This window comes from Microtus ochrogaster, chromosome 10 (assembly GCF_000317375.1).
Source record: "Microtus ochrogaster isolate Prairie Vole_2 chromosome 10, MicOch1.0, whole genome shotgun sequence".
NCBI classification, from domain to species: domain Eukaryota; kingdom Metazoa; phylum Chordata; class Mammalia; order Rodentia; family Cricetidae; genus Microtus; species Microtus ochrogaster.
Window position 1 is genome coordinate 70,429,483 of NC_022016.1, and position 15,768 is coordinate 70,445,250.

At 42.2% G+C, this 15,768-nt stretch overlaps 2 protein-coding genes across 6 annotated transcripts in view; both read right to left on the bottom strand.

The window, feature by feature from the left end:
- Positions 1-3,510: 3,510 nt before the first annotated feature.
- On the bottom strand, positions 3,511-6,790 carry Insl5 (insulin like 5). The gene is made up of 2 exons (XM_026782117.1): positions 6,519-6,790; positions 3,511-3,824 (listed from the first exon to the last, which is right to left on the bottom strand). Exons 1-2 carry the CDS (start codon positions 6,769-6,771, stop codon positions 3,601-3,603), a joined length of 477 nt encoding a protein of 158 aa, XP_026637918.1. The 5' UTR covers positions 6,772-6,790; the 3' UTR covers positions 3,511-3,600.
- Positions 6,791-12,905: 6,115 nt separating this feature from the next.
- Positions 12,906-15,768, bottom strand: part of Wdr78 (WD repeat domain 78) — a 70,536-nt gene continuing 67,673 nt past the window's right edge. For all 5 annotated transcript variants that reach the window (XR_003377399.1, XM_005353482.3, XM_026782110.1 and 2 more), the window contains one exon: positions 12,906-15,046. Coding sequence is in view for 4 of the 5 variants with exons in the window: in XM_005353482.3 (XP_005353539.1) it covers positions 14,996-15,046 (51 nt within the window). In the remaining variant the exon portion in view is untranslated. The remainder of the gene's footprint in view (positions 15,047-15,768) is intronic.

Consider the following 15,768-nt stretch of genomic DNA (forward strand, 5'->3'; position numbering starts at 1 on the left):
GGTTCTGTGAATGCAACGGTTCTGACATGTCCAGAAAACACTGTTTTGCTCCTTTAGTGTTTATAGTCTTTCACGGTGGTGTCTCTGAGTCTGGAAGAGAGGGGATAGGATTCAGATGACTGAGCACTCTGTAGGCTTACTCTGCATGTTGACCAGCTGTGTCTGAAGCAGCCGCCACCCAGTGCACAAAGATGCTCCTCTGGTAAGTACTAAGTCAGCTCTAACCTATGGATATGTAGATACTTACTTAGAAGGTTGCTTGAGATAATGGTAGTAGGTTCACCCCTACAACCTATGCGCTCCTTTGCCACCAGTTCTTGGCCAGATAGAATAATGGGTAGAGAGGGGAATAACTAACAGTGAGTACCTTTGAAAAGATGTATGGAAACCTATTTTATTAGCTTTCTGAATACATGTGTATTTGTGCGTGCGTGTGTGTGTGTGTGTGTGTGTGTGTGTTAAATATTTAACCTACACAGGAGATAATGTTCCTCTCAGAAGCCATAGGTTCCAAATAAAAAGCCCAGTGTCGGGTGTGGGCTATTCCCTTTGAGTTGCTGGTTGGCGTGGGGGTGGGGCAGTCCCAGAGACCACCCAAAACAATACAGGCTATTGTCATTGATGTTAGTTGCTGTAGGATTCTGAATGAGATGTCTCCCCTAGTCTTGGGCATTTGAATGCTTGGTCCCAGGTGGTGCAGTGTGACTGGAGGAGGTATGTCACTAGGAATGAGCTTCGAGGTGTCAAAAACCTGCATCGATGCTTCCCAGTACACTCTCAGCTTTCGGTTTGGGGCTCAAGATGTGAGCTCAGAGCTGTTTCTGCCATCATGACTGCCATCTACTGCCAAGATTTGTGCCATAGGCCTCTTAGCTCTCTGGAAACAGAAGCCCAAGTAAACGCTTTCTTCTTTAAAATGCCTTGGTCATGGGGTTTTTTTTGTTTTTGTTTTTGTTTTTTTTTGTTTTTTGTTTTTTTAAATCATGATAGCAGAAAAGCAACTAATAGAGTTGCCCACCCAAACTGAAGAGTAAGGATCTATTGCCAAAGACAGCACACTCTCTGGTCTCAGCTTTCATAGCACCAGAAGGTGCTGGGTGTGGGGGAGGGGGAGATGAATCAATAGTCTTACCCAGCTAAGGCTTCTGTGGGCTCTAATAATGACTGACTGGCAAGCTGTGTAATGGAGGTAACTAACAGCTTTCTGAGTAGATTTAAGGCCCACTTCAGAGGAGGAAATTTATGCCTGATAGAGTAAATCAGTCGGACAAATTTCTGCAAGGCTTTCTACTGCTTATAAAGCCTCTAGCCAAAGCAACTTCTCCTTAGGGACTTTGCCTATCCAGGTGATTGACAGGGTTGTTTGGATTCACTGTCTTTTGCAATGATAACTGTATCCATATTCTTTAAGGAAATACCTTGTAGATTGTAGTCTTGAGATTTATTTTTATTTTATGTGCCTAAGTGTCTGCCTGCATATATGTCTGTATACCATGCACACGCCTGATGCCCACAGAGGCCAGAAGAGAGCATTGGATCCCATAGAACTGGAGTTACAGATGATTGTGAGCTGCCATGTGGGTGCAGGAATTGAACCTAGTACCTCTTGGAGGACAGCCGGTATTCTTAACCACTGACCCATCTCTCCAGTCCCTCGATCATAGGCTTATAAGGTTTAGGAAGGTCTCAATGAAAGTTCTTCCAGATGGTTCAGAATGACATCTCCATTAAGGATGGGGAGGGACTAGGATTTAGATCCCATTCTTTTGATCAATAAACAGAGTGTTAAAATTTCATTTTGGTTTTTACAAGCTTTTTGTTAAGACGAAAGTCGCCATCTCCAAAGGCCTCCTTACCTACTGATACCTAACTTACTACCTAGTAAAACTGGCTTTGAAAAAGCTAGGACTGCCTAATGGTAATAGGAATTTTGAACATTAGCAAGCTTGGCGAGACCGTCACCTTGATCCACACCAAGCAGTTTGCTGCATGTCTGGAAACACCGCCCACCCACTCAGCTGTGCAGATTTAGACACATGTCTCTGGTGAAAGCTGACAGTGAAGTACCATCCACTCCCTACGGGTTTCCTGCAACTGATGTGTGATGGTAATGTTTCAGGACCACACACAGTGAACACTCGACAGGTAGCTCGCACCATTCACAGACAGTATCAATAAGAGCAGCATTAGGCTGAACAGATTCCATTATTACAACCCACCAGGGTCGGCAAGCAGCGTGAGAGATGAAAAAGTTTCTCCTTTTATCTAGGAAGAGAGCCAATTGTGTAACAATGGCTTCACCATCTAGGGCTTGATTTCTCAAGTGCTAGGGTAAGAATGGAAAGTGCTTTTATCTCTGCAAGACAGGGCCAAAATAAAGGTAGCCTAGGCTACAAGGAGAACATTGCTCAGATATCCTTTTTTTTTCTGATCTTCGTCTCTTTCATGTGATCATCTTCAGCCCCCCTCTCTGTCCTGCTCTCCTGCCACAGATGCCACTAAGAGCTGTGATCCCAGAAATCTCTGGGAGGAGCTTCAGGGGGATGATCAATCTTCCAAGGCTTCACCCATGCTTATGAGATGCATAGTTCCTGCCTAGGAGATAGCAAAATGTATCTCCCATCTTACCTATCGCTGGAAGGCAAGGCTTTGGATCCCATATAGTAAGAGCTGGCTAGATTGGGGCTGGGCAGATGACTCAGCCAACTGTTTCCCAGAACCCACATGGTGGTTCTCAATTATTTGTAACTCTAGTTCCTGGGCCTTCACGGCTCAGATGCTAAAGAATGTAAGATTGCAAGGGGGCATGCCCATTCTTTTTAGTGGCACATGGCTTTTATTTTCATTTGGTTTTAAAAATTTGTTTGTGTGTACATATGTTCTTCCTTCATGTATGTCTGTGCGGTACATGCCTGCCTGGTGACCGAGGAGGCAAGCTCTACTCTGTTGCCCAGGCATGGCATAGGGGCCACTCTACGGAGCGCTGCAGCTGATGAGGGGCCAGGCCAGCTCTCCCACCCGCCTCAGGCTTTGATGGGTAGAGTGAGGAGGGCATCTCTTCCCCACCCCTGCCACCACATGACAGATGAGTAATGGGGACAGCTCTGCCATACTCAAACTTCAGGGCTGGCTCCCCCACACCTCCACCAACTGGAGTTGACTCTATCATGCTGCTCAGGTGAGGTGCGGGGCCTGCTCTCCCAAGTGTTGCAGCTGTTGGTGGTGGGCAGGGGCCGCTCTTCCACCCCTATGACCTCGGGGCCAGCTCTCCCAGCTGCCTCAGGTGTCAATGGGCAGGGTGGGTGGCTATCATAATCTTGGAAGGGAAAAGCATCACAGTGAACTTTGATTCATGCATTTTATTGCAGTCTTGCACAGCACTTAAAATTTCAAAGCAAAAGTTAGAATTCAGAAAGAAGAGTAGATTAACCTTGGCAAAGGGGAATAGAGACATCTCTTGGCTTTAAGCCATAATAGACAGACCTTTTAGAAAAGGATTGTCTACCCCCTAAACCATGACTGTAGTGATAGATGCTGGGACTCAGTGGTAGAATACCAATTAGATATATGCTGAAGCTCGCCCGTGGGTATAGGCACTTCCTAACAGAGTGTACTGAGCTCAGTCATGGAGCAGCCTTCTGTGCAGCACAGATCTCGTTTGGACATCACTGAGTACTTCTTCCACTGCCAAAACCTTTCCACGGGCGTCTGTGGATCCTGAACAAGCTCCTGGCCTGAGAAATCCATCTCGGGAAGCTTGTGCTCAAGAGTTTCCTTGGATGTCTCCTGTCTGTCTGGGAGATGAAAGTGGCTTCTTGGCTGGGCTATAAGAAAAGAAAGGCACCATACTACCTGAAAGAACCCTGACAAAGAAAGCACCGAAGGCCCGCCCTTCAGGAAGAGCTGGCTTGTGAATGCTCTTTATTTTACAGAGGTTGACAGGCATCAGTCTCAGTTGGCTAGCAGTAACTGCTGTCAGCCGCCTCTGCTCCATGACCAGCAGTTTCCAAAGATGCTAGTTTTAATTAACAAGAAGCTATCTAATTAGCCAGAGGAAATGACATTAATTAGCTAGGAGCAGAACAACAACAGTAACAAAAACTCTGAGTAAGCCTTGCAGGGCTGATCAATGGAATTTCCATTTCATATCTGAAAGTGAAACATGGGCCACATTGTTTAATCTAAATGTTCCCAATGTCTGTCCTCAAGTCCGTCTGGCTTTTGATCTAGTTCAGACTCAATGGAACAACACTGGGAACAAAAACCACACGAGTGAATCTTCGGTGGCCAACTAGAAATTGATCAGATAAATAGTGTGAGGGAAACACGATGGAGACCTGTGGAAGGTTTGAGTGCTATAGTTTCAGTGACTTCCAAAGAAGATGGGACCAGTGAGATGCTTCAGTGGGTAAGGGTGCTTGCAGTCCAACAATGAAGGCCTGGACCCAAATTTCATCCCCAGAATCCACATACAGATGTAAGGACAAAACTGACTCCACAAAGTTGTCCTCTTTGTATCTATGTATTGTATACAATCTATGTATTGTGGTATATGTGCCTGTTCACCGATGTCATAGATACACACAGACACATGCACTCACATAACAATACTAAAAAATAAAACCTAGAAAAGAGAAATGTATAAAACATTCATTCCACAGCTCTGTATATTTCAGAGCCACTGTAAAACATTCTCCTACTATATCTTCATGTGCTGTTTCAAAAATCAGTGATAACTCCTCTTTTAAAGTTTAAAAACACATATTTCTGATCAGGCCTGTAGGAACCTTGGTATTAAAGTGGTAAGAACAAGTTTATCACATCTTAAGGAATCATCCTGATAAACAGGAATATTTGCTAATCCTTCACATATACTTAACAATATTCACTGTTGTTAATCCTTCACTAAAGGCTTCTTGTTTAGCAAGTCATTTTAAGACAAGCTGGAACCTTTAGCACCATCCTTGTGGCTGCAGCATTTATATGTCATTAATTTCCGAAGACTTTATTAGAAAACAAAAGCAATGAAAGCCATTATTCAAGCAGAGTCACGAGGGGGGCATAGAAAGAGCAATGTTTCATGGTCTCACTTATAAGAGAGCTCTGGAAAGCCGAGGCCAGAGGAGCAATAGAATGGTGGCTGTCTGAGGATGACTTAGGTGTCCAGGGATGGAGAGAAGGGAGCCACAGAATACAGAGTTAGTTCCAAGTAGCCAGGAAAAATACGATCAAGAGATCGCCTATACAATGTGGCAGCTGTGGTCAATGGAACATGAGCATTCCTGAAGTTTCTAAGAGCACAAATCTTCAGTGTTCCCACCACACACACACACACACACACACACACACACACACAAAAGTGTAGGTAATGTGTGTGCAAATTAGCCTGCTCTAGTCTTTGTTCAGCGTCAACATGGTATATATGTGATAAATCCATTTTTGTTGATTTAAAAATACAGAACAGTAGGAGCTTAAATAAATTTTACCTCACGGTTTTAAATTTTTATTATTTTTAATTTTGTGTGTATGTGTGTGCACGTGTGTGTGTGTTTGTGTATGTTTGTGTGTGTGTGTGTGTGTGTGTACATGAATGCAGGTGCCCAGTGGGAGACAAGGAGCCAAACCCCCAGCAGCTGGAGATACAGACAGTTGTGAGCTGCCTGACATGGACCACTGAGTCATGTCTCCAGCCTTTTACCTCATAATTCATTACAAGATTAGCAGAAAGAATTCCAGTCAATCTCCTAAGTTATTTGAATTGAAAACCGAAGTTTGGTGAAGCCCACACATCACTGCTGGGAGAGCAGACTGACAGGCACTCTGGGAATTCTGACCACACATTTCCTATGGCTCACAACCCCCCCCAACTCCCCATCCCCCCACCACTTCTTATACTTGACAGAGGCCGCTCCACCTTCTCCAGGATGTAAGTAACCACTGAAGCCTTCTGGTCACTTGGGGCACAGTATGTAATGGCAATGACTTCGGCTTTTGAAGCACATAGAAGACCTGGCTTGCTATCTGGTCCCACTGCTGAGTGGCTGGACAGTTTCCTTATTGATAAATGATAAACGGTGGGAGCATTACTTCATATGATTCTCAGAGGAAAGCAGAGGCCCCTGAAACTGCCTGGTACTTTATAAGTTCTCTGTTGAGTGGAGTCCATCCCTTCACTCTTGTTTGCCACTTACCTGAATTCCAACTTCACGCACTTCATAACCATCCGTGTGTAGATATCTATCTGGCCTCTCTAAAGCCTTCACTGCTCAGCTCATGGAAGCTACGCTTGCTGAAGTTCCATGCAATGAAATTCTTGCAAGCAGAAGACTAAAGAATAGCAATGCACTGCTTTCTGAACAGTAGCGTGTTTACCTCTTCCCAGGCCGAATTCAGAAGTGCATTTTGATGATTAACCACATACATTGATATACAAGCAGATCAGTATTTCTTAGAGAAATAGCCACTAAAATAACTGGGGGAGATCTGGGGGGGAAAGTGAGGTGCGTGAGCTGAATTACCTCGCTGAGTTGGGGGCGCCTCCTCCAGGTGCCTCCTCCATCGAGAGCTGGCACAGATGTAGACCACTGTTCTTACGTAGTCGAGGCCACAGAGCTTCACAGTCTCCCTGCTCCTTGCTTGCACCGCAGTCAACAGGACGGAGAAGAGAAACAGAGCGAGAGTGGGGCCCCTCATGCTGCCAGAGAACGTGAGAACCGGTGCAGTCAGCAGCACCCAGTGAATGCTTGAAGTTACCTCACCCTCTTGGGCCATTTATACTAAGCCCCTGGACGCTCGATTGCTCAGACCTTATTTTAACAGTATTTACTAAGCACGTAGGTGACAGTGTGGAGGGCTAGCGATGCGCTTTTATGGTTATTGCTGGGCACTCAGTCATCCAAACACCTTTCTTCGTATTGCTGCATCTTCTTGGGAGTTACTGTGCAAATACGAGGCTTTGAGAAGCAGGAAGGTATAAGTTTCAGTGCCCACTTTTCATTTACTGACTGACAGAGCAAGCTTTAAACTCTGAAAGTCAATAGTGGTGTCCCTCTAGCATGGGAGATGACATCTGATGAAAGTTTCCAGGGTGTGGATGTGGTTTCTATGGTGATGCAGTAGGAAATCACACGGTGATGCAGTCTGCCACCTGCCCTGGGTTTGATTCCTGGCTTTCCTCTCACCAGATCTAAAATTTAAAGAAAATTCTTTAAGTGCCCTTTAAAAAAAGGCCGGTGACAGTGTCACTGCGTCACAGAGGTGAGGAGATGAGTGACCACTTTACATGTTAGCAGTTCTTAGCTTCCTCACTGACATCTTACCTCAGCCTCAGGATAGACTAGGAAAGATAGCTTATCTTCAGAACTCAGAATTTCTATAGCTAGAATGTTCCTTGATGTCCTTAACATATGGGTTGGATATGCCTCTCTCAGCATACATTTCTATTATCATAAAGCCAACTTTATATTCCCAGACAGCTAAGCAATGAAATACCTCTTTTGGTAAGCCAGCTGAAGCCCTCATTTAAGCTGTGTGCCCAGAGCCTTCTGAGATCGAGCATCTCAGTTCCGGTTTTTATCCCTGAGACTGGCCTGCAGCCATGTCTGTGAAGACTTGCTAAACCAAAGACTTTAGTAAAGGACTAACAATGTCTCTATCTTAGTGGGATGATGCTTTGAGATGTGATAAACTTGTTCTTACCACTCTAACACCAAGGTTCAAACAGACCTTATCAGAAATACAAGTGTTTTTAAATTAAAAGAGAAGTTGTCGTCACTGGTTTTTGAAACAGCCAATCAAGATATAGCAGAAGAATGCTTTCAAGTAGCTCTGAAATTCATATCACTCCTTCCACGTATTTTGAGGTTTGATTAGAGAGAACCACCAAGGTAAAAATGTCCCATTTTGTGACCAGTCAGTTGGCTATTTATCATGTTCCTGGAGCATTTAGTCCTTTTTGCTTGTTGGTTGACTCTTTAAGTGGGTGCTTCTATTTACTCTGCATTTATCTTTTTTTGTTGTTGTTTTGCTTTGTTGTCGTTTGTTTTGTTTTTCAAGACAGGGCTTCTTTTTTCTCTTTCTAACAGCCATAACTGTCTTGAAACTCTCTTTGTAGACCAGGATAGCCTCCAACTCAGAGAGATCTGCTTGCCTCTATCTCCCAAGTGTGAGGCTCAAGGACATGCATCTCCACACCTGGTTGCATTTGTCTTTGCACGTCCCCTAGTCCATACAGACTGCAGTAACAAAACAACAGTGGTTGGAAAGTTCATAAACATAGAAATGTATTTCGTGTAGTTCTGGAAGCTGAGAACGACAAGGGCCAGATAGCAGCATGGTCAGACTGGGGAAGTCCCTCTTCTGGGCTGTAGATAATTGATTTCACACTGGGCTCTCACACAGCAGGCGGGGCACACCAGCTCTCTGGGGTCTCTTCTAAGAACAAGGGCTCTGCCCTTGTGGTCTCACCCCTCCCAAGGCTTCTCCTAAGCATACACCTTGAGCGCTGTCATTTCAAAATGTGGCTTTTCTTATAAGGAGCACAAGTGTTCCGGCCACATCGGCAGCCTAACTGCACCTTTTCTCTCAGCACTTCCTGCACCGATATGCATTATTAATATCCCTGAGAGGGACTATGACCTTAAGATCTTTTTAAAAAGACGCATGGCCTAGAGACCCTTGAAGAAAACTGGGACCTCAGTCTGCCCTTTTACAATTGATTATGTCCTAGAGACCCTTGAAGGAAACTGGGACCTCAGTCTGCCCTTTTACAATTGATTAATTGGATGACAGGAAGAAAGATAGGAATGAATGAAGAGAAAGATGGCAGTGGTAGAAAAGCTCAGGTAGATCTAAGATTCTTCAGCTCTGCCTTTCCCCTCCCCTCCCCTCATCCCCACTCTCCTCTTCTTCCCTCTCTTCCCCTCCTCCATTCCCCTTCCCCCTCTCTTCCCCTCCTCCATTCCCCTTCCGTCCCCCCTTTACCCTCCCTTCCCCTCCTCCCTATTCTCCTCTCTTCCCCTCCTCCACACTTCTCTCCCCTCCCCTCCTTTTCCTTCCCCTCCTCTCCTCTTCATGACCATCACATTCCTGTTGTTGAGATCTAGTTGCTAAGCCAGTCCAGCACAGAGGAGAGCAGCCTGCTCCCTCCACCGAGCATGAGATTATGCACAAGAAAGATGTCCTTATCATATAAAATCATAGAGCTTTATGGATTATTGGTTGTGACAGCATAACCTGGTTTATCCTGATGAACATAATTACCTTATAGTTACATCTTTGCAGATAGAGAGAATGTTTATAATAACCCAAAGAGTTTACTTAAAATGTTTTAAAATTTATATATGTGTGTGGGTGTTTCATCTGCGTGGACATCTGTGTGTCATATGTGTCCTAGGAAGCCAGAAGAAGGCAGATCCTACAGCCACTACCTTGGTCCTCTGGAAGAACAGCCAGTGATCTTAATAGCTGAGCCATCTCTCCAGCCCCATGAATTATTATTGTCATTAACAATAGGAATTATCACATACTCAATACGTTGATTATATGGAGGCCTATGAGCTATGGTTAATAACCAGCTTGGCAAACTGAAGTACAAATATATGGATGCTTTTGAGATTGAGATCTACACAGAAAATCTATCCATGAAAACCTGTCCCAGTAAAATCAACATGTTCTAATCCTATGCAAGGGGCATTGCTAATTTATTATTTGTTGAACGTGGTAAATTATGCTAAGTGCTAATTGACTATTTATGCTAACTCATTAACTCATTTCCACTTCAAGAGAATAGTTAGAGGGAATTTACATAATGCTGCATGCTTGTATACCCACAAAAGCCAAATTTTGAAATCCTAATCTTTAATGAAATAATATTAAAAGAAGGTAGCTTAGGAAGGTCTACAACTAGCATAAACCAAAACAAAAATTAACAGTCGCACAGTGGATTTGTTAGATGTGTGGTTTACCTCTGCATGGTTTGTCTGGAAGTTCAGCTATGGAGCACTTGAATGGGGTTTGTGGGCCCAGGTGCTTGTATGCCCACTTGGGAAAGTAGCTGAGACCATGCCCACAGGTCAGCACAGTGGGATCAGGACTGCTAGGAGTGCACAGGCAGGATAACATGGCAGATTCCTGAAGCCATACACAGAGATATTTCCAGGCCACGCAATGCTCTGCATGGCATATCTAGCTATTACTCAGATATAAAGGGTTTATGTGCTACATGCTCATTCTCAGAGTTAAAGTGCTGAGCATGGCTCCTACCTGGTGGTCCCAGTGCTGGCAGTAATGGTACCTCCACCATTTTAAAAGTGAAAAGAGGTGGAGCCAGCATCCAGAGCTGCTGCACCCAAGCTGCTTACCATTTTAAAAGCTCTTTAAGACAGAAAAGAATTTCAGATACACAATAGGACAGATTCATACATAAAAGACCTCTAAATGAGTCACAGTGTTGGATACATGTACGAAGGCTTGGGAGAGAGAAGAAAAAGAATATACACAGTTAGTTATAAGAAGTAAATTTTTTTAAAAAAGGAAGTCTTTAAAAAGACAGAGTATAGACAATTATAGATTAAAAGGAGTAAACAAAGAATAAGCCAGGTAAATGTGGAAAATTCACAGAGAGTCTGGATTATGTATATTATTGTGTTTTCTTTTAATTTTTTGACTGTGAAGGAGCTAAGTACAGAGAGACATTTCATTATATGGGCTGTTAAGCTAAACCAGCATGTATATTATAAAGGTATCATGACTTCCAAATATGGGTCTAAGGATGTGTTACTTTGGAATTAGGTTCCTCTTTTGTTTCCACAGAGGATGAGAACCTGTGGAATCCTTCCAGACTGATATGATTTGATGAACCAACCCCCCCTGAAAGCTTGCCATGAACACCCCCCAAAAATTACTTCACGCACCTGCTGAGATGAACCTAGCACACAGGATATACCATGAAAGACCTGATTAATAGCATATCCAATCAGCAGGCAGTAGTCAAGAGAACTATACCCAAATTCTCAAATATTGTTTATAAATGTTTGTTTACATTTAAAGGGGACTATTCTATAGAGATTTGCATTGGTATGGATTTTGGTTTATTGATACAAATTTAATGTCAATTTTGTTATACTGTGTATATGTATTTCTGATCTTGATTAAGATATTGTGTTTATACAGCTCATTTAAAAATATAATATATAATCATCTATAATAGTCAAGCTTGTAGTCATGTTAATTAGGTTTTCTAGATAATAGAGATATATTTCATTTAGGTATTCTTCAAATCTTTCAAAGACCTTCAGAGTATGGCATTTAAAATGTTTTAAGAACTTAGGGCTTTTCATGACTGTGAGACACGTCTGCTCCTGAAAGCAGCAAGCTGCTTCAAGAGGAAGATGGGCATCGAAGAGGCTCCTTACAGAATTGGTTAGCCATTTGGGCAAAAAAGTGCTTTTTCCTGAACTGCTTGATGAACTGGACATGCAGTACCTGCATGCTGAGCTTGCCCAAAGGTGAGACGATCCTTTGGGGTTCCTGAAAGAATCTTCTAAACATTCTGCAGGACACAGAAGAAAATGACCGACAAACTGACAATATAGGCAGGACTGTCTTTGAAATTTCCTGCTTCATGGAAAAGTCTGGTGGATATGGACCTGTAGGCTGAATATGGATGCTCCAACAGTACAGAAGAACTTTGGGTGACTGTCCAGGCAGCGAGATTTCTCTGTAAAGTCTAGAGTTTTGGAAGTTGCTTACAATATACTTCCTGTTTACTTAGGCAATATTATATCCTTCTGGAGTCTTTAATGGAGTTGAAAAATTTACAGTTATAGTGTTCCTTAGTTATGATAAAAAATAAAGTAGATATAAATATTGTAACTGTACATCTTACTTGATATATGTTTTGTTATATGTAATTTTACTCTGTTAAAGTTAAAACCTTCCTTTTTATTTAGACAAAAAAAGGGGGGAGGTGATGTGGGATTCCCCTCTGTATGCTGTGAATACCATTGGTTAATAAAGGAACTGCTTTGGGCCTATAGCAGAGCTATAGGGGAACAGAGCTAGGTGGGGAAAACTAAACTGAACTCTGGGAAAAAGAAGCGCAGAATCAGGGAGAAGCCATGTAGCCCCACCAGAGACGGATGCCAGAACTTTAGGCAGTAAGCCACAGCCACATGGTAATACACAGTTTAATAGAAATGGGTTAGTTTAGGATATGTGTTAGCCAGAAATAAGCTTAGGCTATTGGCTAACCAGTATTGCAAACAATATGGTTTCTGTGAGATTATTTTGGGGCTGAGTAGTTGGGAAACAAACAAGTGGCCTTATTGCAACACTTTTTTTTCCAATTTTAAAAAAGAAATGGTTATTTTTCTAAGATTCATAACAATGTTTTAAATGTCAGGCTTAGTGGTCATACTGCATTTTCTGTTCCGTCTAGGAGCTGGTCTGATATAAATGTCAGCCTTTTAGTTTTACTACCCAATGAGTTTGCCTCATAAAAGCTAATATGCTAGTAAACAGTCTACTAGTTTCGAGGAAACTTGAAACAAAGTCCTGAACAAACAGATCACAAAGCCTAAATGTTACAGGGAGAACTCACTGAGGTAGGTCACCAGGAAAGCATGCATCTCCTGCAGGAGCAAGCACACCATAGCACAAAGGGTAAAGATGTTCTCAGGAGACCAGACTCTGAGTGATCAGAATGAGCCTTGCACCCTTCTCCTTGGATTTACATTGCATTAATGTAAATTAGATATATTACATTAGATAAACCTTGTTTCTCCAACTGCTGGTGGGAACACAATCACACAAAGTAATGACAATCTTCATCAAAAAAGAAGAAAGAAAAAAAAGAACCCAAAAAGTGACCATGGATTTGTTATTACTTTTTATTGAAGGGGGAAATGGATTTTACTGTAATAAAATGGAAGAAAGCTGCAGCTATGTTCATGAACATTCCAGATTGACTCTGTGTTCTCTATAAATTATACAGTTCAAATGTTTTATCAACTCTGATCCTAAAGTATTTTCTTAGGGTTCTGAGGAAATTCAAGCTTTTGAACCATATTGTGATAAGGATCTGCAAGAAGGAAGTTATAGTTCTTCATCCTTATATTCAAATGGTATTTCTCACATTCCCAACAGAAGGGGTAGTGTGGTGAGCCCAGCACACAGTCCTTCTCTTCAAGAAGCTTACGGTCTAGCAGGGAAGGAGGCACTAAGCAACAGATCTTGCCAACTTTTACCATACCAGGCATGAATCCCAGTTTAGAAATATAGTTATCGACCCATGAAAGGAAAGAACTAACTTGGGTAAGCTGTCCTCTTGTCTTCACATAAAGTACCCTACCCACTGCACATCACAAAACAAAAACAAATGCAAAATTTCTTAAGAAGAAACTTAGTTATCTAAGAAATATAATGTTATTTTCTATATTTTGTAGCAGGCTTTTACTTTTGGGTCACCAACCAGCCCCAGTCCTGACATGGAGAATTATTAGTTTTGAATGGTTGACTTTAGCTTAGCTCTTTTAACGTAAATTAACCTGATTCTCTTTATCTACATTTTGCCTAATACAAAGGAAAGTCAAAAATCACCCTTAATCTACAGATGTGAGAGCATCATTTCCGCCCACGTGATAGAGGGGAGAGAGTGAAGCAGAGGAGGTCCAGTTCCTTACATCAGTTCTCCAATGTCCAAAATGACATCTTTATTTTTCAGCCAGGTTTTATTAAACAAGAGAAAAAATATAATTTTTTAAAAAACCATTACAATAAAAAGGAATACATTTTTTCAACTAAATCAAGTTTTTATTTTTTTTCTTACTCAAAGTAACGCAGTTTAACCTTCCAGAAAGACAGCCACAATGACTTAGACCAGCAGAAAACCATCTAATTTTTATGACCTGACCTAAACTCAAGAGCCACCTAAAGACTTCCTTGCTTTTGTTTAATGCATGGTTGCCAAACTCTGGAGATGGCGAGGCGATGGTTGCTTGTCGTCAGAACTTATCTTCTCTCTGTTATGGACTCTTATCGCCAGCACAGACATTCACGACCTCCAGAGCCTCTGTGAGCTTCACAAACCTCATCTCCTTTCTCCACTCACAACACTTTACAGAGCAGGCTGCCATGCCCTGAATACTTACTTGTTAAGGACCTACATGGACCACCTCTTGGCAGTCTGTGCAGTCTGTGTCAGTGGATGGGTATGGAGGGTTCTCTACCCTTTCTACCCAATCTCTCCCTAGACCTCTTTAGACAACTGCCTGACACAATGTATAGGTCAGAGACCTTCTGTTTTCTTGCAGAGACAACGCAAGTCTGGGCTGAAACTTCATGGCAGATGATTCAGGGCTTTCAGAGGAAGGTAAAGACATATTTCAGATGAGCGCTGCCCTCTGACGAGAGAGTAGGATGCTGGCTAGCTGGACAATGGGATGCTGATATTTGCTGCTCCATCCCCTAGCTTGTCAAGTGGTCTGATAAAGCTCTCTAGTTTCAGGGCTCGGATTTAGGAGGACAGCAATGATGTTCCAAGTCAGGTGTGAGAACTCACCGTGCTCATAGAAGTGGCCGTGCTGCTGTAAATCATAAAAGCAGAGCTTGGGAAGCAGGTTTGATAGTTGCTGGAATTTTATCTTCTAATGACTGAAGATTAAGTAATTCTAAAAATAGCTAAGTTTTTTTAAAAAAAAACAACTTTTTTAAGCTATTTAGACATTTTACAGGTATATGTATTTGCTAATAGATACTTCAAATATGACCAAGAAGTGTAGCAGAAATATCTTTAGAAAATTAAAAAAATCCCAACAAAAACCTTAAGCTTATTTTATATTATAAACTAATCACATTTCTGAAATAGAAGCTAATTTAATTTAAATGGAAGGTATAGACCCCATATTGCTCTTTTAAAACTAAAAATCTTATGGTATATAATGTTATTCCCTTTTCCTAAAACAAGAATAAAATGCAACAGAATCCAAATGATAGATTATACTGATTGGTTTGTCTTGGACCCAAGCAGAACGTTTATTACATCTCCCTGAAAAGAAAAGAAAAACCCATAATTACAATACAATAAAATTCAATCTGAACAGTAAATCTGCCTTTAAAATGCCATTTGAAATTTGAAAGTTAGATATATACACATTTAATGGGCATCCATTGAGACTGGAGAAGAGGAACAAACAGGGGAAGGTTTAAATAATGACACTTGCTTCCTGGTATATACCTGCTTTCCCAGTAAAGGCTCTTTTAATGAAGTTTGACAAACAATTTTACACGGATTTGATGGAAGGGCAGCGTTAGCGCCTCCGTGCCTAAGCCTGAGCTTGCTCCCCTGCATTCCCAGTTCTTTCCTGACCCGGCAATAGTTGTCTTAGAGACAGGCTTCTTGATTTTCATGTAGGTTTGTACCAAAAATCACAAGATGACTACAGATAAGAGGATAAAAACCAAAGATGAGAAGAACGGAATAATTTAGAGTGAAAGACAAGAAGACCAAAGAAGACCAAGTTCCCCCTACCACAAGGGAAAAAGGAGCCTGAGAAATCGGCATCTGAAGATTATGGGAGATGGGAACCAACCGCATCTAAACGCTAAAGACCAAGGAGCCCCTGTATCTCAGAAGTCAGTTCCAGTCCTCTGTCCTGCACCGCACCCACTGCCTTTAGTGCTTCCTCAGCCTACAGCACCCAAGTCCAATGCAACAACATAGCACCTGGTCATTTCTTACAGCCCCCAATGTAACAGTGTAACACCTGG